Genomic DNA, 25,060 nt, shown 5'->3' on the forward strand with positions numbered 1-25,060 from the left:
CTTTAAGTAATTTGATAAATATCATGGATTACAAGCCAATTTGTAAAAATCAACTATCATGCCACTCACAAACTGGGAAGGGGACACTATCTGTAACACCCAGAAGTGAGCTCTTCAAATGAGGAAAATATTCACACACCATTTGCCAGACAGCCAAGTATAAATAGGCTTCTTTTATAGAATGCCTTCCTTTTAGTTTAACCAATGCTGACTACCCTTTAAAGGTCTTAATCTAGCCAAACAGCAAGCAGGCACCTCACTGAAAACAACAGGCAGTGAGATACAGTGGCGCAAAAAAGTATTTAGTCAGCCACCAATTGTGCAAGTTCTCCCACTTAAAAAAATGAGAGAGGCCTGTAATTGGCATCATAGGTAGACCTCAACTATGAGAGACAAAATGAGAAAAAAAATCCAGACAATCACATTGGCTGATTTGGAAAGAATTTATTTGCAAATTATGGTGGAAAATAAGTATTTGGTCACCTACAAACAAGCAAGATTACTGGCTCTCACAGACCTGTACCTTCTTCTTTAAGAGGCTCCTCTGTCCTGCACTCATTACCTGTATCAATGGCACCTGTTTGAACTTGTTATCAGTATAAAAGACACCTGTCCACAACCTCAAACAGTCACACTCCAAACTCCACTATGGTGAAGACCAAAGAGCTGTCGAAGGACACCAGAAACAAAATTGTAGACCTGCACCAGGCTGGGAAGACTGAATCTGCAATAGGCAAGCAGCTTGGTGTGAACAAATCAACTGTGGGAGAAATAATTAGAAAATGGAAGACATAAAAGGCCACTGATAATCTCCCTCGATCTGGGGCTCCACGCAAGATCTCACCCCGTGGGGTCAAATTGATCACAAGAACGGTGAGCAAAAATCCCAGGACCACACGGGGGGGGACCTAGTGAATGACCTGCAGAGAGCTGGGACCAACGTAACAAAGGCTACCATCAGTAACACACTACGCCGCCAGGGACTCAGATCCTGCAGTGCCAGACGCGTCCCCCTGCTTAATCCCGTACATGTCCGGGCCCGTCTAAAGTTTGCTAGAGAGCATTTGGATGATCCAGAAGAGGATTGGGAGAATGTCATATGGTCAATGGTCATATGCCAGACCATTGCCCAACTACCAGGCAGGCATAGTACACTAGAACAACATAGTTGCTACAATCAATTTTGCTATCTCAGGCATAATTTGGTTTTCTACTAAAACACTCAAGATGGAGGAAAGCTTTAGATTTACACTTATGCACTCTACAAAAACACTCTCAATAATGTGTCATTCCCCAAAACTATTGTATCAACACAATTTACTTTTTATTGGAGATGCCTGACACTAAGGGGTTTATCTACTAAATCTGGAAAGTGCAAAATCAGGCTCACTTCTGCAAAGAAACCAATCAACTTCTAACCTCAGCTTGTTCAATTAAGCTTTGGCAATAAAACCTGGAAGCGGATTGGTTTCTATGCAGAGGTGAGCCTGATTTTGTAATCTCCAGCTTTAGTAAATAAACCCCTAAGTGATAAATAAAAGGTTTAAAACTTTAAAAGATTGTGTAAAACTAACAACTAAGTATAGTATACTGGGTAGCAATATGTTTTAACTTCAGGTGATACATACCAAATGGTACAAAGTCCTGAACCTCAATGGTAAACACATTGCTACCTGCCAGAGAAACTCTGTCTACCCACAGTCGTTGTGCTGTTTTTACCATGGAGGCATCACAATCTGGCTCTGGCTCAGGATTTTCATTCTGCAAAGAAAGGAGATGACACAGTAAGCCACAAACATGTCTATATCAAAAACATTCTTCACTTATCTCCTGTGATGAACTCACCATTAGCACATTAATCAAGTTCTTCTCAATCCTAGACTTCTGATCATCTTTCAGTGTTGAAGCTGTTTGCAGAATTGAGATTCAATCATACAATCTGGTAAATTGCACTTGTATATACAGCCATTTTAATTCTCAGTTATGCAATATCATGTTAACATCTATAGTGGCCTGGAGTAAAAGACATATTAGGATATGAAGGTTGATTTATTGAAGGAATAGAAATGGTTTACTTAAAGGGAATCATAGTAAATGATGTCCACCTGTGTTAAATCTGTAATTTGCAAGATAAATTAACCACTTGCCTACCGGGCACTTAAACCCCCTTCCTGCCCAGGCCAATTTTCAGCTTTCAGACCTGTCGCAATTTGAATGACAATTGCACAGTCATGCAACACTGTACCCATCTGAAATATGTATCATTTTTTTCACACAAATAGAGCTTTCTTTTGGTGGTATTTAATTGCCACAGGGAGTTTATTTTTTGCGATATAAACAAAAAAGGAAAAAAAAAAAAACGTTTTTCTTTGTTTCTATTATAAAATTTTGCAAACAGGTAATTTTTCTCTTTCACTGATGTGCGTTAAGGCTGCACTGATAGGCAGCACTAATGGGCAGCACTAATGGGCACTGATAGGCAGCATGTCCATTATGAATTCTGTATTTTATTTCAACTGAACAGATGACCCCTGTTGATTCCGACTGAAGAAAGGTAAGACAAAGTACCTCTTCCAAGCAGCTCCAGTGAATAGGTGATATAGTCTTTTAGTTGCGCCATGAGATAAGCACATTTCAGTGCTGTGGTTAATATAGAAGTCAGGAGAGTCCACCACCTCTCACTGCGATAGTCACACATGACATAATCCAGCAACCTGTGAAAACAAGACAGCAGAGGATAGAGCTTGCACAACAAAGTATACAAAAGTAAGTTTAAATTATTTGAACACAAATGCTAACAATCTATGATGTATAGACCTACATTTCCCAATATGCTTTGGGAACATAATATGCAGATAAGATCAATGTTTTTCTTATTTGTGAAAGTGAGAGTACAATAATATTGTGTTCTGTATGCCATAGCAGGTAATTAAAAACAGATAATTTCCAAATTAACACTTACTTCAAGGCCTTAGTGTAGTCTTTTGAGAAGTAATACTCTTCTCCCATCTGCACCACTGTTGAAGAAGAAAATAATTATATGTAAAAAGACCAAGATACTGCTCTCAAAGATGATTGACCTATGGGTTGAGAGCAATGGAAGCCGACTGTATAGTTTGCAGTGGAATTATTTTATATTCAGTGCTATAGACCTTCTCCATTGCTTTACTTTCCATGTATCTCGGTTTTAAGGAAGAACCCAATAGGCATTATTCTGGAAGATGGGAAAAGCAGCAACAGCTAATGGAGGAGGATGATGGGAGGAGCTTCAAAACAACCATACAAGAAGAGCAAGACTCCTAGATTTAACCCCCTTCCCCTCCTCCATGGACTAGAGTGACTTTTACATTTCCGCTATGGGCTTGTTTATTCAAAAATAACTGTCATTACTTAAAGTGAAACTTTAGTCAGAAAATCAAGTCCTGCTAGGTCTCTTCAGGCTGGCCCATTTTGCAGGTATAGCTATGTAAAACGTTAAAATAAGTGTCTATACTGTTTACAATCCAGTAATACACAGTCTCACCCTGCTCTGCACATGCTCAGTTGCTCTCCATTTTAGGCACTGCTGAATTTGTAGAGGCCGGTCTGCTGACAGTCTTAAAGCAGAATTAAACCCTCCAATGCTCTACAGCCAAGGAAGCTGCTTCTGTTTGAACTGCCATGGTGCTGCACAAGTGATTATTTATGACACCAGCCATTTGATGGTTTGACAGTTTGGTTCAGGACATAAGCAAATGTGACAGTTAGCTATCCTGGCATTCCAGGAATGTAATTGTTTTTTGAAATTGTTAAACAGATGGGTTTAGATCTGCTTTATGATTTACTGCTGTTCAGGGGCTCTGGGTTTAAGCAAAATGACAGCCTCCAGCAAGAAGAAACAGGAGCAATGCTGGAGGCAATTTGCAGCAAACATTTATTTTAGTAGAACAAATATTAATGTGGTATATATGTTGCTTGCTAAAGAGCATTATTTTTTTATCAAGTTGTTATGGGTAAAGTTCCGCTTTATGGTAACAAAGTAATGCATAAATAATTAATTCAGCAATATGGTCTTGCAAAAAATTGTATTTATATGCAATCCATAGACAAAAAAATTTTTTTTGACCACTGGTATTATCTTGTAAAGAAAAGTATACATCATATTCTATAACTTGTCCTGTTTAAAATGACACTATTATGATTTTGGTACAAGGAATTGCAAAGTTATCTAGAAATATTTTTTCAACTTTTTGCTTTTTTTAATGCTATACTAAAAACATTAACCACTTCAGCTCCAGAAGATTTACGCCCCTTCATGACCAGGCTATTTTTTGTTATACAGTGCTGCATTAATTTAACTGACTATATAAGTCATGCAACGCTGTACATAAATTAAAATTTGTAGAATTTTTTTCCCATAGAGCATATTTTTGTAAAAAAAAAAAATCCCAATAAGCGTATATTGGTTGGCTTGCGCAAAAGTTATAGAGTCTACAAACTATGGTATATATACTGGCATTTTTTTTTAATGCTAGTAAGGGCGGCGATCAGCGACTTATAGCAGGACTGCGATATTGTGGTGGACAGTCTGACACTAACTGACACTTTGTGAGAACCAGTGAAACCAATACAGTGATCAGTGCTAAAAATATACACTATCACTGTATTTATGACACTGACAGGGAAGGGGTTAAACATCTAGGGCAATCAAAGGGTTAACGGTGTGGCTAGGTATGTTTTGTGTACACAGAGTGCTGTTTTCACTAGGCAATCTGCTAGGTTGTATTGCCCACTTTGTAGGGAAAGAAAATCTAGCAGATCGCTGCAGACAGAACACAGCTCTGCATTGTTTATATAGCTAGAGATGCGTCCTGTCACTCTCCTCTATGGGTGCCGAAGCATATCCATTGGCCAGCACCTATTGATCAGCTTCTGCTGTTTCCAATCACAACAGAAGTGGCGCACATGCGCCGCCTACAGCGGAAGTGCTAAATACCGTTTCTATACGTGATTTTGCACAGAACATCCTCCCTGTAGCAGTAAATCTGCTATAGGGCAGACGGAAAGTGGTTAACCAACAACTTGGGTAAAAAAAGATAAATACAGATTATTGGTTAAAATAACAGAAAAAAAAAATCAGCAGGAAAATAGTTAAAAGAAGGATATTAAAAAACAGGATGTGGGAATTGCCAACATGGAGTTTTTCCCAGACAGGCTTCTGGAGGGGGAGAGGAGCTCAAAGGGACTACTTGTATGACAATAAAACTAATGAGCATTTTAAAAAGCTGCAGTTTTGTATCTACTGAGGCCTCTTGACTGTATTGGCTATCTTCTGGAAAAGGTGACCTTGGCCTTTAAAAAATGAATAACGAGTTGTTACAATGGGAGGTTTCTTACATTGCTGTTTGTCAGCCGGAAAGCTTGATTTAATGATTAATTTTAAATCTCAATTTACTTTTCACTAATTAATTAAATTAAAAGTACTTACTTAAGTGGCTTTTCATTCGGGGACACTTGTATTTCTTGAACTGAGCTACAGCACTGCTCAGAAGGCTGATAATGAGCTCCTAATACAGGAAATACAAGCACAACAAGCAGAACACAAAGCAATAAGTCAACAAAAGAAAGAAATGGGAAACTCTGTGGGCTGAGCATTGCAGTCTAAAGTAGTGGTGCACCGAAATGAATATTCTGGTGCCAAAACTGAAAATTCAAAATGCACTTGGCCGAAAAACGAAATGCAGTTTTTAAAAATGAATATATATTTAAAAATACACTGATTAAAAAAAAACAAAAACAAAATATATACCCCAATTTTTTTGTAAAATATAAAATAGGATGGAACAGCGAGTAAATAGATATCCAACATGTCATGCTTTAAAATTGTGCACAATCATGGAATGGCGTGAAACTGCGGTACTTAAAAATCTCCATGGGTGATGTTTTAAAAATTTCTACAGGTTAGCAGTGTAAAGTTACAGAGGAGGTCTAGTACTAGAATTATTGCTCTTGCTCGGACGTTCATGGCGATTGAACACCATTTACATATGTGGGCATGGCATATGTATGCGTTCACCACTACGTGTGAGCACGGGGGGGGGAGAACAGGGGCACTTTAACCTTTTTTTTTTAATTTAAATTTTTTATGTTATTTTTTTTGCACTGTCCCTTTAAAAAAAATTTTAATCACTTTTATTCTTATCACAAGAAATGCATGCATTCCTTGTGATAGAAATAATTAGTGACAGGTCCTCTTTATGGAGAGATATGGGGTCAATAAGACCCCACACTTCTCCTCTACAATGTAAAGCTTTGGATAAAAAAAAAAAAAAAAAAAAAGCATTGATCTAGTGCTTTAAAAAAAAAAAATAAAAAAAAAAATGGCTGGAACGGGACGTGACATCGCTCTGGTCCTCCAAGGGCATAGAGATGAGTGGTGGCCATCTTTCCTTCACTCATCTCTATGCCCAGAGCCGGGATTGATGGTTTCTCAGGTAAGGCTGAGAACTACCGAGCGGTGGCAGCAGTGGTGGGGTTTTTTCGGCACCTGTATCGATGCTTTTTTTTTTTTATTTTGGCCAACGGCCAAAAGGGGTGTTTTTGGCCGTAATTTCGGTGCATCCCTAGTCTAAAGGCTTGATTCTTCAGAGCAACATCTACCACAACATATTTGAAGAATGTGCATTCACCAGATGCATACACAATGATATGCAAGATACATTTATTGGCATGAAGAAGGCAAAACTAAAAAGCTGCTTACTGAGTGAATGACATCTCTTTCTTTAAGCTGCAGAGCAAGAATCCCTGCTTTCTCCTTCTCTGGATCAGAGAGATCAAAGCCTGTAAATAATACATAAAATCAGTTTATTAACAAGGTGCATTATGCTAATAGGGAAGACTGCTGTAACTGGTGTGATCAAATGACCTTTTCAGTTACTCTGGAACAAAACAGCAATAACGTTCTAAAAGGTTTTAACAGCTCACTCAATTCAATAGCAGCCATTTTTATTCTGGTACTGAGGGTGAAAGTGGGATGTGCAGCTCTCCTGTCATTCATCTGCATAAGCTAATACTGGACAACCAGAAGTAAAAACTATCACATTTTTTTATTCAGTGAAAAATCACTGTATTTACTGCTCCCATGAAAACAGTATTTTCCTTGTCCATTACTGCCACTATAAGCATATCAAATATCAGGATTGCACACAGAGCGTCTGTGAGAGGTGCCCCTCACCAAATACAAGCCCACAGATTCATTATTGTGCTGTGACAATGTTGGACAGAAATATAAATGCAGCTAATGAAGAATCACAGCTGACCAGCAGAATTGTAAAAAATACATAGCTCGGCAATAAGCAAAAACATCAGTCATCTATATGTAAAGGATCTTAACTATCTAACTACATCCAGTTACATGGCAATTGCATCACCATGGTAACAATGCAAGTACAGAATGCTACAAAATCACACACAGACCAAAACCACGTATATTTTTGTATTCTTTTTCTGAATAATTAAAACGTATAAAATAAAGTATCAAACTGGTCTTTCCAATTCCTTTTGGCATCATTATGGAATTAAGTTGCTGCCAAAATAATGCAGAGGAAACTACATGAGTGAAGAGTTGGATTAAGGATTCAGAAAGTGCAAGCCTGACTACAGAAAGTATGAATCCACTTTAGAGTAAAGTGCTCTTCAATGACCCAGCACAACAGTCCCTTTGCTTTAAGCAGAAAACCTCCAAGATGAATTACAAATACAACAGGCAAAGTTAGACCCTCCTGGTAATGGAGGTATTACATAGTCAAACCTAGAAATGCAAAACTACTGATCTCTTCTACGTATTCCTGCCTGGAACTCAATCATGTTTTAGGTTCAACTTTTGAAAAATACATAAATGCACATTTTTTGCAGGTAAACAAAACGCGCATTTATTTTTTTTCTCTAAGGATCTGCAGAGCACTGCACTCACGATCAGCAAATCACGGGTGCAATCTCAGGCTCATGCAGACTCTCAGGATAGCTGTCTGTTCGTACCTTATACAGGCAGGTAGTTACCTGAGAGCAGGAAGATCAAGCAGAGAGCTCACTAGTGTTCTTGTAGTTCATTGGAAACTTCAAGTCATCAGTCGCAATGGCTGACAGTACTTGTAGTCTATCCATTGACAGGAAACTGTGAATTAATGACACAGCCGTTTGGGCAGAGCCCCGCATGGTCACGCGGTTTTAAAATTGTGACAGTGGGTGTGAGGACAGGATCCCCCACCTGCTGTCACAGGGAGGGGGGGAAAATCGGGGGGGGGGGGGGGGGGTGGGGGGTGTTAGGGTGCAGATGTTGGAATATGTTACATGTTCCACCCTAAAAACAGGTGGAGCATGTATCAAGTTTCAAAGGTGAATTTATCCTTTAACACAACATTAAATGATGGACAAGTTACTTACTTAGTATTCCCTGCCTCCACGCCCTCTGTCCATAGAAATCCAGAGCTCCATTAGGTGTCTCCAGAGGGTCTGGGTTAGGATATACCACAGAGGGCTAGATAAAAATAGAAATAGAAATATCACAAATGTACATAAAGTGGTACGTTTATCAGTTTAATCAGACAAATTTAAAGAGGGTTCACATAATAAGCCTAATTATAAGATGTACGATGATTTATGAAGAGGTTCACGGGACTTAAGATGTCCAACATTTTTGATGAATTAACTTTCTTATTCTCATTCTTTTCCTAAGAATTTTCATTCAAAATTCTACCCAGCTATGGCCAGCCTACCTCCATCTTTGCTTTCACTCTAAATGTAGTTTGTTTAGGCAAAGCTGGCCCAAATAACCTATTTCCTTTACTAATTGCTGCAGTTGCTGTCAGTGCTGTAAAAACTGTATGTAGCATCAAGTCAAGCTGGGGTGGAGAGGCAAGTGAAAAACATCACAATCTCCCTCTCAGCCAATCAGATGAAGCCTTGTATTCACTGATTAAAACAAAAAAAACACAAGGCTGCCTGCAAATGGCTCAGCATTCTCACAGTAGATGGGAAGTCCCTTTACCACTGCTGTAATATAGTGCTCCATGCTGATGCTACATACTGTACAGTTTATATAGCACCGACAGTTGCCACAGCAATAATTAGATGTAATAGTTTATTTGGGCCAGCTTGGCCCAAACTAACTATTTAAAGTTAAAGGAAAGGTAGAGTAGAGTTCGGCTTTAATATGTTATTCATTTTTCCATTATGGATAGAGTGGGGAAAGATCTTTTTTTTTTTTTGTTTTCCCAACTAGGGAGATCCACACTCTATATCTGTACTGAAAAAAAAAAATCTAAAAATTCTAATTTGTCATTTGGTCAGAAAGAGGAAAAAATCTTATATATAAAAACGTACATACACACACATGAATTATCAAATGGGTTTGAAAACAAATTTAAAAGCAGATAAGGATAAGAGTTAAAAAAAAGACTGACACTATGCTGCAACTGGAAACCAACTTACGTTGTGATTACATAGAAGAGCTGCTTGATGCTTGCGCTCCTGTGCGTAATATGCAGCCTGCTGGTAGTAGAAGCCGGGATTTTGGGTCTGAATGGCAGTCAACCCCAACTTAATAGCTTCATCAAACAAATCCCCAAAAGCCTGGAACCTTTAATGGGAAAAATGATTAAAGAAACAGCCAGAACCAAAATGTATTAAATGGTTTTTTTTTTATGGCGAGCTATATGGTAGATGTTTTTTGTGGTCAAGACCACACTGCATGAGGCAAGAAATACACGAGTAAACTAGGCTTGGAAACAGAATTGGTTCATTTCTAGACTACCGTGATGAAAGCTATATACAGGCATTGCACGGTAACCTGTCTAAATAATTACATTTCATAATACTTGTAAGTGTTACAAAAACATGTTACTATCAAGCATTCAAAAATGATAAATTTGATGCTATGTTCGGTTTAGGGAGTCATAAATGTAGGACTAAAATAAAAATCCCATTTATAATACTGCCAGAATTTAAAAGTAACCCATTGTGATATATACCAATATATGTTAGTTTATCCTTCTGCTATCTCAACGTAATTATCTGCGGATGACAAAACCTTGTGACCTCTCAGGACCAATCAAAAATTCTACTCCATGACAAGAAATTGCTTGTCAGAAAGGTACACAACAGCTGCGTGGCCATACTTTATGCCAGTTCATGGACAGTCTACCAGTAACTTCATCTACAATATAGAAGATGGATACTTCTTTCAGAAAGATAAGGTAAGAATGTAAAATGCTAAGCAGATGCAGCCCACAAGTGTAACTAGCGCACAGACATATACAGGGAAATTGATAAGGAGTGTGGTAGACACTGCAAGTTGGAAATAATTCTTTTAGCATCTGTCCCAGTCATTGCTGTAGTAAGAGGTGCCTGAACCGGATGTACATGTTGGTATTGGTACTGAAACACAACTTTCATGAATTAGGTGCAGGCCATGTTAAAGGAGCCATACCAACATAAAAGTATTTTTGCTTTATTGACCCCCTTTCCCCCATAGTAGAGTTTTTCATACTGTTTAGACATCCAGGCAGCATGCTCAAAGGACAGCTCAGCACTGCCTATTTTCTTCTTGCACAAATCGATGTGCTTTCTGAACTGAGCAATGGCATCTAGAGGAGTGTTGTGTTGGAAACATAGGCGACAGATCTGCAATTAAAAAAAAAAAAAAAAAAAAAAAATTAGAAGTAATAGAGTGTTAAATAAAACACTACCTAAAATCCGAACTGTGCTATCTCACCTTATAGTTTATAAAGCCAGCCATAGTTTTTATCTCCAGCATGTTTGTTTCATGAGCCCTCAGTTCATGTACCAGGTTATAAGCTGTCCGGTAATTCCTAACGTACGAAAAACGACACATCATTTAAAGAAAGTAATAAATATGAGAAATTCATTTCACATGTGCCATTTACATTATACTACTCATTAATTCTCTATTTATGTTTTCTTTTAAAAATATTTTTCATTGCTTGAAATGTCTTCTAAATGAGCAAACCATATTCCCAGCTCCAATGGTGCTAATACTGATGCTGCAGCTGACAGTTTGGAAGATGTCCATCATGTCATACTGATATAAGGGGGCAAGACCATGGGATTTCTGTAAGGTGGGTGGGCAGCAGGCACTGGGATGAGCACACTATGACAAAGTAGATAGGCTGCAGGTGTCAGGAAGCATTGTAGTAATAAACAATAACAAGCTAAATACTAGGGGCTTACAAAAAAAACACAACACTAGAACAAATACATGTACTTTGAAAATTTCATAATGTCTGGGTTACATTCAGATATGAGAAGATTGTGACTTTCTCCATTTCCTCCTCTGGGTGTAGCAAATGTCACTATTGGAGGGTCTCAGGCAATAAGACCATGCTGAAGATATTTATCGGCATGTCGTTTATATCTTTTTTACAACCAAAAAGCCACCTGAAATTAACGCCACCACATCCCATGATAACTCTATAATGCTGTATATAAAACATGTAGTACTCACTTCAAGGCATTCTGTGTATCCTGTTTCAGTTCACTGAAGAAAGCAATCTTAAACTGATGCCTTACAAACAGCAGCTATGATAAAGAAAAAAAAGTTTCATAAGTACACTTTAATAACACTGAATATAATTTGCAGTAACTTTCAGTTTTCAATCTTTAACCACTTGCCCTCCAGAGGATTTAGCCCCCTTCCTGACCAGGCCAATTTTTATGTTAAGGCGCTGCGTTACTTTAATTGACAATTGCACGGTCATGCAACGCTGCACCCAAATGAAATTTACATCCTTTTTTTCCTATGAATAGAGCTTTCTTTTGGTAGTATTTTATCGCCTGTGCAGTTTTTATTTTTTGTGCTATAAAAAAAAAAAGAAAAAAAAAAAAGGACCAACAATTTTGAGGAAAAAACAATTTTTTTTTACTTTTTGCTATAAAATTCCAGTAAAACAAATTAAAAAAAAAAAAATCTAATTTCCTCATAGATTTAGGCCAAAATGTATTCTGCTACATGTCTTTGTTAAAAAAAAATACCAATACATGTAAATGAATTGGTTTACAGGAAAGTTATAGTGTTTACAAATGGCAGTGTATATACTGGGTGCTTTTTTTTTTTTTTAAATTCTACTAGTAATGATGGCGATCAGCGACTTATAGCGGGACTGCAGCGGGCATTCTCACACTGGGGGGAACTGACTTGGTGTCACTGACATTCCCAGTGACACCAATACAGTGATCAATGCTAATGAAAAGCACGGTCACTGTACGAATGCCACTGGGCATAAAGGGGTTAACATCTGGGACGATCAAAGGGTTAACTGTGTGCTGTTTTACACAATGTTCTGTGTTTCTGCTTCACTGTAAGCACACTGCTTTGCATAGCTGTGCACAGTCATGCAAAGCAGTGTGCACGAGCTGACAGGGAGGAGAACTGTTTAATTTACAGTTCTCCCCCTACGTTGGAGATCCTTGGCAAGCACCAGGTGCCGACGAGTAATCACCGGCCGGAACCCGGTGATTGAAAGCCGCGGCCGTGAATGGCGGCACCCCAACCTGGAAATGCAAAATTATATATATATATATATATATACACACATATATATATATATACATATACACACACACACACACATATATATATATATACACACATATATCTATCACACACACACGCTCGATTTTGCACACAGCTGCAGCCCTGTAGCAGTATTTCTGCTATGGAGTGGAGCTGAAGCAGTTAAACATTAGCACAATAAAAAGCAGGTGACCACTAGCCTCTAAGCCAGGCTTCACTGCACTGAAAAATGCATCATGCTGCCACTGCACTAGTGTGAACAAAGGCTTAAGCTAGCCATAAAATGTTTTTTCTTGTACAGCTAGCTGAAAAACGAACGGATTCTTCCATCCACCCAAACAAGGTGAATGGAGGAATCTCCCCTGTCAGGACATTTACCCACTACTGTCAAAGTTCACAGATCAGCAGTTGCAGCTAACTGACTGCAGCCTCTCATCAATGGAAAATTTTCCAATGTGTCTATTCAACAGAAGTAAATTAAACAAAACAGCGGAGCCTACATACTGATCGAAATTTGGTCTTCAGTTTGTCCCTGCTAGACCAGGCAAATTTCATCAGTGTATGGCTGGCTTACCCAAATAGATATCACTCTTAAGCCTAGTAAACATGATGAGAAAATCAGATGAATGATCAACCATTTTATTGGCATGCTAGTCTTAAATAAAAAAGAAATAGGTTACGAAAAGTCTTAGAGAGAATACAACATCAAGAGTGATGTGATGTATTCTACTGTATTGTATTCTTTAGTTTATGAGCATGCGTGCTCTTGGCCACTCAATTTATTTATGTATAAATACTATACCAATTACATGGCAGCACAGTGGCTAAGTGGTTAGCACTTCTGCCTGGCAGCACTAGGGTCATCGGTTCGAATCCCAACCCTGGCACTACCTGCCTGGAGTTTTTCATGTGCCCGTGTGGGTTTCCTCCAGGTAATTCGGTTTCCTCTCACACTGCTGGTAGGTTCTTGGCTCCTGTATAAATTGGCCCTAGTATGTGTAATAATGTGAGTTAGGGACCTTAGATTGTAAGCTCCTTGAAGGCAGTGACTGATGTGAATGTATAATACATTTGTAAAGTGCTGCATATATTGACGGCGCTATACAAGTAATAATTGTCCCTACGGATGAACTGTCATGATCGGCTCTCAAAAGCTGTGTACTAACGATCAGATTATCTGATGATCGCTCCAAATGCGTTTTTTTGGTCCCATAGTCTCATCCAATGTTTGAGGACTTTCCTCAACCTAACTTGTCTGCAGAGTGCTATATAAATATGCCTCTCAGCCAAGTGTCAATGAAGCAGATAGGAGAAGTACAAACAGGCTAGATTTTGTTGACACTGCTTATCTCCCAGGCAAACAATAGTAAACAGAACAGGATTTCTAACCTGTCCATTTAATTGTGCCCCCAGGAGATGTCAGCCAGGACCTACAAACATGACTGGATCACCCAATCCAACTGAAAATAGCTAAACTGGTCAGGTATATGGGTTCCTCAATTTAAATCATTCTATGTACAGTATATTAAATAAAAAAAAAAAAAAAAAAAAAAGATAAAATATAAAATGACAGAATTTTAACTAAATCAGCAAACTCATCTACTATATGTACATTATTTACATCACCAGTCATCACTGTACCTGATGAGTGGTTTTATTTAAGAACTCCTTGTGGGACTTTATCCTTCTGATTTCAGTGTAGTAATAGGTCTGCGCATGCTCATAAAATGCATTCTCTAACCTAGAGGGAGATAATAATAATAATGAGTGTACAGAATCTGATCATAAAAGAATGTGCTAAACTCAATTACATCCGTGTAAAATAGATATGCATGCTCAGGTTTATACAATGAACTCGATTAAAAGTGACAGCAGCAAAATGTTAAGTCATTTTTTGTTGTAGCCTGTAATAGAACATGGTACTTGAGATCCAATTGGCTCCAAGATTCCCTCAGATTTTTATAAATTTCTGATGTGAACAGAAAACGGCATACCTAATAATGTAGCCCACCAAGTGATCAGTGTGTGGGAGCACAAATAGAGATTTTCCTGAAAGATCACAGGCATTGCAAAGAGCGGCAGCTCTTTCTGAAGCAATCAGATCTTCACCTGAATGAAAGGCAGAATAACAGAAATGAGAACTGGTAGAATAACACACATCCACACACAATGAACAGGGGACTCCATCACAGTTTTGGATAGAATGTGGAAGGGTTAGAACCTCTGTCAGGTCTTTATTGCTTTTTGTGTCCCCCTCACTATTAGTCCTGGTGACCACTGTCTTCGAGGCAGAAAGTAAAAGATCTGAGTTCTCATGGTAACAGGAGGTGAAGGGGATGCTTCTAATAGAGAAACCTGGTGGCAGCTGTCTAACAAGGGATATCCCCTGACTTTGGAGAGATCTCCCCTTACTTCTTGCAGTGTCTTTGAAACAGGGAATGAAGGGAAATCACCCTGATGGGACACAAACCACAACAAAAAAAGAAATCTGTCAGAGGTTCTAACCATTTTATTCTCTATTCAAAAGTTTAAAATAAAAAAAAATAAAAAAAACATATTGGCTATTTTTTTCTGGTTCAGATAGAGAGGGAAAAGATCAGAACAAAATCATGTTTTGCTGTTATCTGGGGCTTTGTTAAGCTGGCCATACCCAATTTAGTTTCTTTTCCTTCAGCCAGTGGAATGATGGAGATAGCTGACCAAATCCCCCACCAGGATATTATATTCTGACAGCAGCACCTGCCACTATCAAAACATCCTGATCGGTTGCTGCGGCTGACTGGTTGCAACTGCTGATCAAGCAAAATTTTCCAGAATATCCCTTCAATAGAAATCAAACAATTGATCGAGTTTTGTTGAGTGTGGACACCATACAAACTGATCTAAATTCAATCAGTGTATGGTCAGCTTTAAAGAGATCTTCCCCCATTAACTGTGCTGGGGGCAACTTTTCCCTAAATAAGAAGTGAAGGAACCTATCCACCAACAACACAGGCAGAAGAAAAAATGCTTAAGGCTGCTTTCCCACTGAGGATCATTTGAAGCGTTTTTGCGTTAAAAAAAAATGCCTGAAAAGTTCAAGAAAACTGCTTCCCTGTGTATGTGAATGTGTATCTATGTATGTTTTCACACTGAGGCGTTGCGCTTGCGGTGCAGTATAAAAACTCCTGCTTGCAGCATCTTTGAGGCATGTTTGGGGAGTTAAAAAAAAATACCTCTTCCCAATTAAATGAATGGTTACCAACTCAAAAACGCTCCAAAAACGCACCGCACATGCAGGAAGGTCTGTAAGGCTGTTTCAGCTGTCAGCGGAGTTCCCCACTAACAGCTGAATTTAAAAAAAGAATTTCCAGCAATTAAAAAAATGGGGTGGGGTTCCCTCCCATGCCAAAAAAAATAAATAAAAATGGCGTGGGGTCCCCCCCCCCCAAAAATACATACCACATCCTTTTCAGAGCATGCAGCCTGGCGAGCCTTCCCCCCCCGAAAGTACCTTGTCCCTATGTTGATGGGGACAAGGGCCTCTTCCCCAAAACCCTGGGCTGTGGTTGTGGGGGTCTGCAGGCGGGGAGCTTATCGGAATCTGGAAGCCCCGTTTAGCATGTAAAGGGCGGGACCATCACATATGTGACCCCTGCCCCGTGTGACATCATTGAACCAGCATGCCCCAGTCGATGTCACACGGGGGTGGGGTTACGCAGGTGATGTACCAGGTGACCCTGTCCCTTACATATTTAAGAACTGTCAAGCCAGCGGAGAAATCAAACGGCCGGGAGCCAGCGTTGGGAGCAGAGCATTCTTTTTTTGGGTTGGCGGCGGGCATCGTGATTGACGTTGTCTCCTGTCTTTTTTCACACTACAGTTTTTTTTGTGAATGGGTAGTGGTACCATGTATCCCATACTCATTCACATAGGAGGAGGGGGGGGGGGGCAGAATCTTGCTAAACGGCGTGGGGGTTCCCCTCAAAATCCATACCAGACCCAAAGGGGGGGACCACACACCGTTTTTTTATTTTTTAATTGCCAGCAATTCTTTCTTTTACATTCAGCTGCGATGTTTACCATATTACCTACAGATCTTACAGATTTAATTTACAGAGGAAGGAATAAGGAAAACTAATACTCAATAAAATTACTTTTCCTCAGTTGTCCAATAAGGTATGTATCAGTGGAACATTAGCTAAGTATACAACTACTGAAATATACAGTACGTGTCCTTACATTACAGGAGGTGTAAGTGAGGCATATAAATATTGTTTCAGTCCAATATTACTATACAACACATAAAGGTACCTGGTGGTAATGGTGTTTTCTTCTGAATTAAAACCACAGCAACCTTTGTATTCCTTCCTTGCAAGCTTTGCCTAAAGGAGGAAAAGGGTGTTATAATGCATGGCACATTCACCTTCAATCACCCATGGTGCTAATACAAGGCTATTATATGTATGAGACATACATTGCAGATTATAAATCTTTCTTCTGAACCTGTTAAGAAGGCGTTTACAGGTAAGGATCCCATTGCCTTACCTGAAAATGGAGACAGCCCTAGGGTAGTGCAGGCTTCGGCAGCATCACACTATTGTACGTCCACCCTGGATCTGACACTGCTTTCAAGAACTTGGCAATGGCAGCTTCCAGGGTTTCATAAGCAGGCCTCCTGACCACTTTTGTAATGCATAATCCATGCAAATCTGATAGTAGTCTGTAGTTTTATACAGCTGTGGCTAAAGTTCCCCCCCCTAGCTATAAGCACCCCTTTAGCATTTTTCACTAAACTGACGCTACTAAATTTTCCCTAGGCACTTAGGCTTCATTAAAGCTGTAATAAACCCCAAAACAAAAATGTAATATATTGCAGTTTACTAATCTGTAGATGATGTGACTGCATTCGTTTTCGGCTTTTCACCTTGTAATCCAGCCAGTAACACACTTCCCATCTAAGGGTCTCTCCATTCTGGGTGTAGTAAAGCAGACACCTTTTGACAGCAGCATTTTCCAGAAGTGGGGGTAGTGTTAGACTAGCAGATTTAGATAGACTTCACTAAAATTGAAGCTGGGCTCCAGCTAAATCTTTATGAGCAGTTACAGCAGTAGCTTTTTCCCCCTTTTGGAATAAAGGATGTACATAAAGAAAAGCAGACCATTGTAAGCACCCTTCAGCCTGGGTTCACACCGATGCAGTGCAGAATTCGCACCGGTTTCTGTGCGATTTCCGCACCGCATCATAATCGCACCCCGTTCATATGAACCCTCTGGGTGTGTATTTTAGGTTAACGACACCCCAAAATAATTTTGCAAAACGCGGTGCAATATGCAGAATCGGATCACACTGGGTTTGAAAACCCATGCGATCCGATTCTGGTGCAGACTTTTTTGGTGCACATGCAATGCAATTTGAAATTGCAACGCAAAGAAATCCCATGTGATTCGCACAGGAATGCAGTGCAGTTCCTGTGCGAATCACATGTGACGTGCCGCACCGCATCAGTGTGAACCCAGGCTCAGTGTTAAACCCTTTTGTCTCAACCCTCTAACTGCCATTTTGCCTGGACAGCTTGGTCTGTTAAAATAATTTCATAAATAACAGACTAAAGTCCAAAACATACGGGCCGAAAATAGGCTGGTTTAGCAGGAACTAGACGACTTTCTGTCAGTGTGCACAGCTGCCAGACCTAATGAACAGCTTCTGTCAAACGGGCATGCTGGAAAACCAGCATTTGATCAGAGATTGTAGCCAATGGCTCTGAGCAATGATCACTGTATTCTGGTGGGGAAGGGGAGCTTAGGTTGATGAGGGGAGCGGTCAGTTTTTTCTGTTCAGCAGCCTGGTTAAACAAAAAAAAAAAAAGCTGGCTATGTGTACCCAGCTTTACTGGCTGAAACACAGGTGAAAATAAAGAAAAAAAAGCCTAAATAACAAAGCTAATGCAGTCACCACATTTAACAATTGGTGAGCAGCAATTTAATAATTTTTTGTTTTGGGGCTTTTACCACTGTAACCTCTGGTCACGAAGAATTTAATATTGCCTTTTTGAGTGGAATGTACCATTACCAAATATATGCAACATTAAGATTATAGACCCTAAAACGTTTGTAGACAGAAATAGTCTGGGTTCTGTACCTTACAATTTCCACCCTAGTTGCACATTCCGACTGCTTCTCTTTCCACTGGGCCTCGTCCCAATCCAGCTCATAAAACACAACAACCAGAGCAGGTACCAGGTTCAAATGTTTATTCATCCATCCGGTCTTGAGGATGCCTTTAGGAATGTACCATTCATATGATGTTCTCTGAAGAAGTAATACAATTACTATTTATCCACAAGATTTAAAGAGTTGTGTAAAGTCACAGAATATGCTTACCTTTGTCCTACATTTTGGATACTCGTGATCACCAGGAAGGACCTTAAATGAGATGGGCACCCGGTCTGCTCTTCTGTTGGCGCAAAATGCATCCCAAATCGCTCTGTGGACAGCATTGTATGTCACATCTAGCCCAGTGAGGGTCACGAAGGCCATTGGACGACAGCATAGCTCCACAGGGAAATCCCACTGCGTGGGACCCATTTTTAAAATAGGGGTGCAAACCTTAAAAAAGAAAAAACAAATACAAGTTAAGAACTCTAAATGTAGAAGTACAACTCACCTACGGTCCACTTCAGTTTTTTCCCCCCTATCATTGTAAATTACACATCAGCTCAATATAAAAAAAATATTGTAAAACCAATAAGTACAATAGGAAATAATGCTTCTACAATTTTGCTGTTGGTGCATTTGTACTTTATTCACTACACCCCGAACATTCTCACAAATGTAACCCAATTTCACACACATTAGTACTACACTCCGAACAGTTCACAGCTCAGTGTACATTATTATTATACAGGATTTATATGGCGCCAAGTTTGCTCAGCGCTTTACAATACAGCAACAATATAGTTCAATACAAGAGGGAAAGGAGGGCCCTGCTCCTTGGAGCTTACATGAATCCATTTAATTAACCGCTTGCCTACAGGGCACTTATACCCCCTTCCTGCTCAGGCCAATTTTCAGTGCTGTCGCATTTTGAATGACAATTGCGCGGTCATGCAACATTGTACCCATATAAAATTGTTATTATTTTCACACAAATAGAGCTTTCTTTTGGTGATATTTAATCGCCGCTGGATGTTTTATTTTTTTGCGCTGTAGACAAAAAAAAAAAGAGCAAAAAATTTGCAAAATGTTATAATAGAAACAAAGAAAAACTTTTTTTTTCAAACAGATAATTTTTCTCCTTCACTGATGTGCGTTGATGAGGCTGCACTGATAGGCAGCACTGATGGGCATGGATAGTCGGCACTGACAGGTGACACTGCTGGGCTGCACCGGTGGGTGGCACTGCTGGGCACTTGCGGGCAGCACTGGTGGGTGGCACTGATCATCAGTGCCCTGATGATCGGTGCCGATCCCTCCTCTGACAACTGCTGTGATAGCGTGAGGAAAGTGCAGCCGATAACCAGCAATTGCATTTCCCGGTAAACAGTGTGTCATTGGACACGGCTGATCACGTGGTAAAAGGCCTTTGGTGATTGGCCTTTTACCATGTCACATGATCAACTGTGTCCATAGGACAACAATCAGGGGGTGCGCAGGAGAGTCATACAACACCCTCCCAGAACTGGCCAGCCGCAGTGAAGCCGTCATTCGGCTATCTGCAGTCGGCAACTGGTTAAACTTAGAGGGTTAGTTCACCTTTACCAAAACACCTTATGCAGGTAGGGGGCGCTTGTAGATAAAAAAAAAAAAACTGTGTGGCTGTGACTAAAGTTGGATAATGCCCCTGCTATAGGTGTAGGCCTTTTATGTACCTCCCAAAGCTTGACTGAAAGCTCCTAGAGATTACATTATCCCATCCTACCTTGTTGCTAGGACGTTGCTAAGACACCTTCAGCCAGCCTTTATTTATTTTTAACATCGGCTGGGAGTGTCTTAACAACGTCCTGGAACAATGGAAACCTCATTTTGTCACATAACAGCTCTCCAGAGAGGGGAAACTGAAATTCATCTCACAGTAAAGCTAAGTTCACACTTGAGAAAGGATACATAGAAAACAACGGCTTCCTAAGTGCCCCATCCACACCACGAGTGGTGATGTGCGGTGCCCTGTGAAAAAAATGCAGACATGTAACATTTTCCCACAGCAGATTGCATTGCACCGCTTATCACACACTGCGGTGTACAGATCTGAGTGAGTTGTTATTTAAGACGCTTCAAAAAAGTTGAAAAAAAAATGTAGATAGTGCAATAAGCTGAAAGAGAGCATCACAACGCCCCTCACTGGACTCCAAAGGAACAGCAATCTGCATACTAAAATACAGTCTTTTAGCATGCGCAAAGTGTGAATGAGTCTTTAAAGCCTTGGTGGCTAACATGCGGCCCACCAACCCTCTGCATGCAGCCTGGGGGCTCTTGGGCACCAATCATATTGCAGAGTAGTAGCGAGGTGCCAGGTACAAGAACACTCTGTTTGTTTCAACACCTGCAACTGAAAGAGAGTGTGTACTGTGGGCAGAGTTATCTCCATCCACAGTACCAGTACATTCCCAGCCTAAGGAAACAGCAGCATGGGAATGTATGATGGGTACGTGATCACCGAGGTTGGTTAACACTTTCACTGCCAGTGCAGGGGGGAAGAATGAGAGGTTTAACAATCTCACTGGCATGACCACAATACAGGAGGATGGAAGGGAGGTTAACATTTTCACAGCCATTACAAATGAGGAGGGGGTAAACTATTACTACATTGAGCACCAATACAGGGGCAATGTGAGGGAGGCTAACATTTCACTGCCACTATCAATGCAGGGTGGGTGGGGTAAATTTCACTGCCACTGACCACCAATGTGTATTAATGTTAATAGTACTGATACCAATGCTGGGAGTTAATATTATTGCATCCACTGACCCCAATGCTGGGGGTTATTATGGCGCCCACTGACCCCAATGCTGGGGGCTAATATGGCGTCCACTGACACCAATGCTGGGGGCTAATATGGCGTCCACTGACACCAATGCTGGGGGTTAATATGGCGCCCACTGACCCCAATGCTGGGGGCTAATATGGCGTCCACTGACCCCAATGCTGAGGGTCAATATGGCGTCCACTGACCCCAATGCTGGGGGTCAATATGGCGTCCACTGACCCCAATGCTGGGGGTCAATATGGCGTCCACTGACCCCAATGCTGGGGGTCAATATGGCGTCCACTGACCCCAATGCTGGGGGTCAATATGGCGTCCACTGACCCCAATGCTGGGGGTCAATATGGCGTCCACTGACCCCAATGCTGGGGGTCAATATGGCGTCCACTGACCCCAATGCTGGGGGTCAATATGGCGTCCACTGACCCCAATGCTGGGGGTCAATATGGCGTCCACTGACCCCAATGCTGGGGGTCAATATGGCGTCCACTGACCCCAATGCTGGGGGTCAATATGGCGTCCACTGACCCCAATGCTGGGGGTCAATATGGCGTCCACTGACCCCAATGCTGGGGGTCAATATGGCGTCCACTGACCCCAATGCTGGGGGTCAATATGGCGTCCACTGACCCCAATGCTGGGGGTCAATATGGCGTCCACTGACCCCAATGCTGGGGGTCAATATGGCGTCCACTGACCGCAATGCTGGGGGTCATTATTGCGTCCACTGACAGCAATGCTGGGGTCAATATGGCGTCCACTGACCCCAATGCTGGGGGTCAATATGGCGTCCACTGACCCCAATGCTGGGGGTCAATATGGCGTCCACTGACCCCAATGCTGGGGGTCAATATGGCGTCCACTGACCCCAATGCTGGGGGTCAATATGGCGTCCACTGACCCCAATGCTGGGGGTCAATATGGCGTCCACTGACCCCAATGCTGGGGGTCAATATGGCGTCCACTGACCCCAATGCTGGGGGTCAATATGGCGTCCACTGACCCCAATGCTGGGGGTCAATATGGCGTCCACTGACCCCAATGCTGGGGGTCAATATGGCGTCCACTGACCCCAATGCTGGGGGTCAATATGGCGTCCACTGACCCCAATGCTGGGGGTCAATATGGCGTCCACTGACCCCAATGCTGGGGGTCAATATGGCGTCCACTGACCCCAATGCTGGGGGTCAATATGGCGTCCACTGACCCCAATGCTGGGGGTCAATATGGCGTCCACTGACCCCAATGCTGGGGGTCAATATGGCGTCCACTGACCCCAATGCTGGGGGTCAATATGGCGTCCACTGACCCCAATGCTGGGGGTCAATATGGCGTCCACTGACCCCAATGCTGGGGGTCAATATGGCGTCCACTGACACCAATGCTGGGGGTCAATATGGCGTCCACTGACCCCAATGCTGGGGGTCATTATTGCGTCCACTGACCGCAATGCTGGGGGTCATTATTGCGTCCACTGACAGCAATGCTGGGGGTCATTATTGCGTCCACTGACAGCAATGCTGGGGGTCATTATTGCGTCCACTGACAGCAATGCTGGGGGTCATTATTGCGTCCATTGACAGCAATGCTGGGGGTCATTATTGCGTCCACTGACAGCAATGCTGGGGGTCATTATTGCGTCCACTGACAGCAATGCTGGGGGTCATTATTGCGTCCACTGACAGCAATGCTGGGGGTCATTATTGCGTCCACTGACAGCAATGCTGGGGGTCATTATTGCGTCCACTGACAGCAATGCTGGGGGTCATTATTGCGTCTACTGACAGCAATGCTGGGGGTTATTTTTACATCTACTGACAGCAATTCTGGGGGTTATTTTTACGTCTACTGACAGCAATGCTGGGGGTCATTATTACGTCTACTGACAGCAATGCTGGGGGTCATTATTACGTCTACTGACAGCAATGCTGGGGGTCATTATTACATCTACTGACAGCAATGCTGGGGGTCATTATTACATCTACTGACAGCAATGCTGGGGGTCATTATTACATCTACTGACAGCAATGCTGGGGGTCATTATTACATCTACTGACAGCAATGCTGGGGGGTATTATTACATCTACTGACAGCAATGCTGGGGGGTATTATTACATTTACTGACAGCAATGATGGGGGTCATTATTACGTCTACTGACAGCAATGCTGGGGGTCATTATTACGTCCACTGACGGCAATGCTGGGGGTTATTATTGCGTCCACTGACGGCAATGCTGGGGGTTATTATTACATCTACTGACAGCAATGCTGGGAGTTATTTCATCCAATGACACCAATGCTGTTGGTTACTGTATTTCAGTTTCTTCAATGTGCATTGCAATACACTAATAAAACATGCAGCTGGACCAGAGTTTTTGGGGGTTGAGGTGCAGAAATGTGCTGCTCCTGTGTGGCTCTCTGGAAGTGGCACTTGAGGCCCTCTATTATCTTCCAGGTGAAAAGCACTGCATTACAGAATAGAATTTCTGTTGGTCGTATGCCCTTCCCACTCTGCATCCGACCAGCCTGGGCAACCTTTGACTGCTCATACTACCACCACCAAAGCCTGTAGGAAGCCCCCCCCCCTCTTTTACTCTCCTCCCTTCTAGGACCAGCAAATCAGTTCACTACCCTCCCCCTTCTCATCACATTTTGTTTTCCTGGCATGTCCCTGGACCAGAAGACTCAGGGAACACATGTAGATCGCCGGCTCCCTCCATGCGGTTGCCAATTAGTATATTGAATGCTAAAATAACTGTTGCGCACATTTCACTCATGCCTACGTGACGCGTTTCTTTGTTGCATTTCCCCTACAAGGGTCATCTCCTGTATGATAGGTTGTTGCTGCAACAGTACAAATTATTGTACCAGAAAAAAAAACCAGGAATAGACTTGTGCCCCCCTCTGATATCATCCATGCTGCTCTGTTAGCACATGTGTATGAGGCAGAATCTGATTGGCTTCCAGTGACCCCTCTCCCTGTGGAAGAGGACAAGGGGGGATCATGGCTGACTCCAGAACCTACGACAGTTCTATAGAAAACACTCGTCAGTGTCTATATAGGAGCACACCGCTGCATTGGTGTGGGTTGTGGCTTCTGGAGTTCACGATGAATAATGGCGTGTAGACATGATGGCAGCACCGTGATGGCTCGTCTCTATTACCTGGTCAGAGGGCAGTGTCCTCTCCTCTGTACATGACTCCAGTGTGCGGCCTGTCACCACACAACTCCCCCATACACAGCTCCTCTCATTCGGCCTGTGCACCCTTCTCCTCCTCCACCTCACACCGGCAGTCAGCTGACACACCGCACTGCCCGCCGGGACATCCGCCGTTGCCGCCTCCATGTTCACTTTGGGCAACTCGCCATTCCATCCATACATCCCTCAACTACAATAAACTTCACAGTGTCCGTCCCCCCCTTCTGAATTTATAACATGCCTACACTGTGATCATATATTTGTATTTAAGCGAATGGAAGTTAAGAAGAAAGTCACTCTTATAAGTAGTATATATATACTATGCATAC

The 25,060-nt window shown here is 41.7% G+C and overlaps 1 protein-coding gene across 1 annotated transcript in view; it reads right to left on the reverse strand.

Moving 5' to 3' along the window:
* TRAPPC11 (trafficking protein particle complex subunit 11) overlaps window positions 1-24,851 on the reverse strand; it is a 56,159-nt gene extending 31,308 nt beyond the window's left edge. The window contains exons 1-17 of the mRNA XM_089669635.1: window positions 24,696-24,851; window positions 18,932-19,156; window positions 18,690-18,859; window positions 16,862-16,932; window positions 14,563-14,677; window positions 14,210-14,309; window positions 11,501-11,574; window positions 10,751-10,847; window positions 10,526-10,659; window positions 9,469-9,616; window positions 8,422-8,515; window positions 6,740-6,819; window positions 5,468-5,546; window positions 2,963-3,017; window positions 2,569-2,714; window positions 1,846-1,907; window positions 1,629-1,761 (exon numbers count right to left, since the gene is read on the reverse strand). Of these exons, the coding sequence (XP_089525761.1) occupies window positions 1,629-1,761; window positions 1,846-1,907; window positions 2,569-2,714; window positions 2,963-3,017; window positions 5,468-5,546; window positions 6,740-6,819; window positions 8,422-8,515; window positions 9,469-9,616; window positions 10,526-10,659; window positions 10,751-10,847; window positions 11,501-11,574; window positions 14,210-14,309; window positions 14,563-14,677; window positions 16,862-16,932; window positions 18,690-18,859; window positions 18,932-19,135 (1,762 nt within the window). The 5' untranslated portion in view covers window positions 19,136-19,156; window positions 24,696-24,851. The remainder of the gene's footprint in view (window positions 1-1,628; window positions 1,762-1,845; window positions 1,908-2,568; window positions 2,715-2,962; window positions 3,018-5,467; window positions 5,547-6,739; window positions 6,820-8,421; window positions 8,516-9,468; window positions 9,617-10,525; window positions 10,660-10,750; window positions 10,848-11,500; window positions 11,575-14,209; window positions 14,310-14,562; window positions 14,678-16,861; window positions 16,933-18,689; window positions 18,860-18,931; window positions 19,157-24,695) is intronic.
* Window positions 24,852-25,060: the final 209 nt, after the last annotated feature.

This window comes from Staurois parvus, unplaced genomic scaffold, assembly GCF_062004578.1.
Source record: "Staurois parvus isolate SC_StPar_1 unplaced genomic scaffold, SC_StPar_1.0 ptg000080l, whole genome shotgun sequence".
Lineage (NCBI taxonomy): Eukaryota > Metazoa > Chordata > Amphibia > Anura > Ranidae > Staurois > Staurois parvus.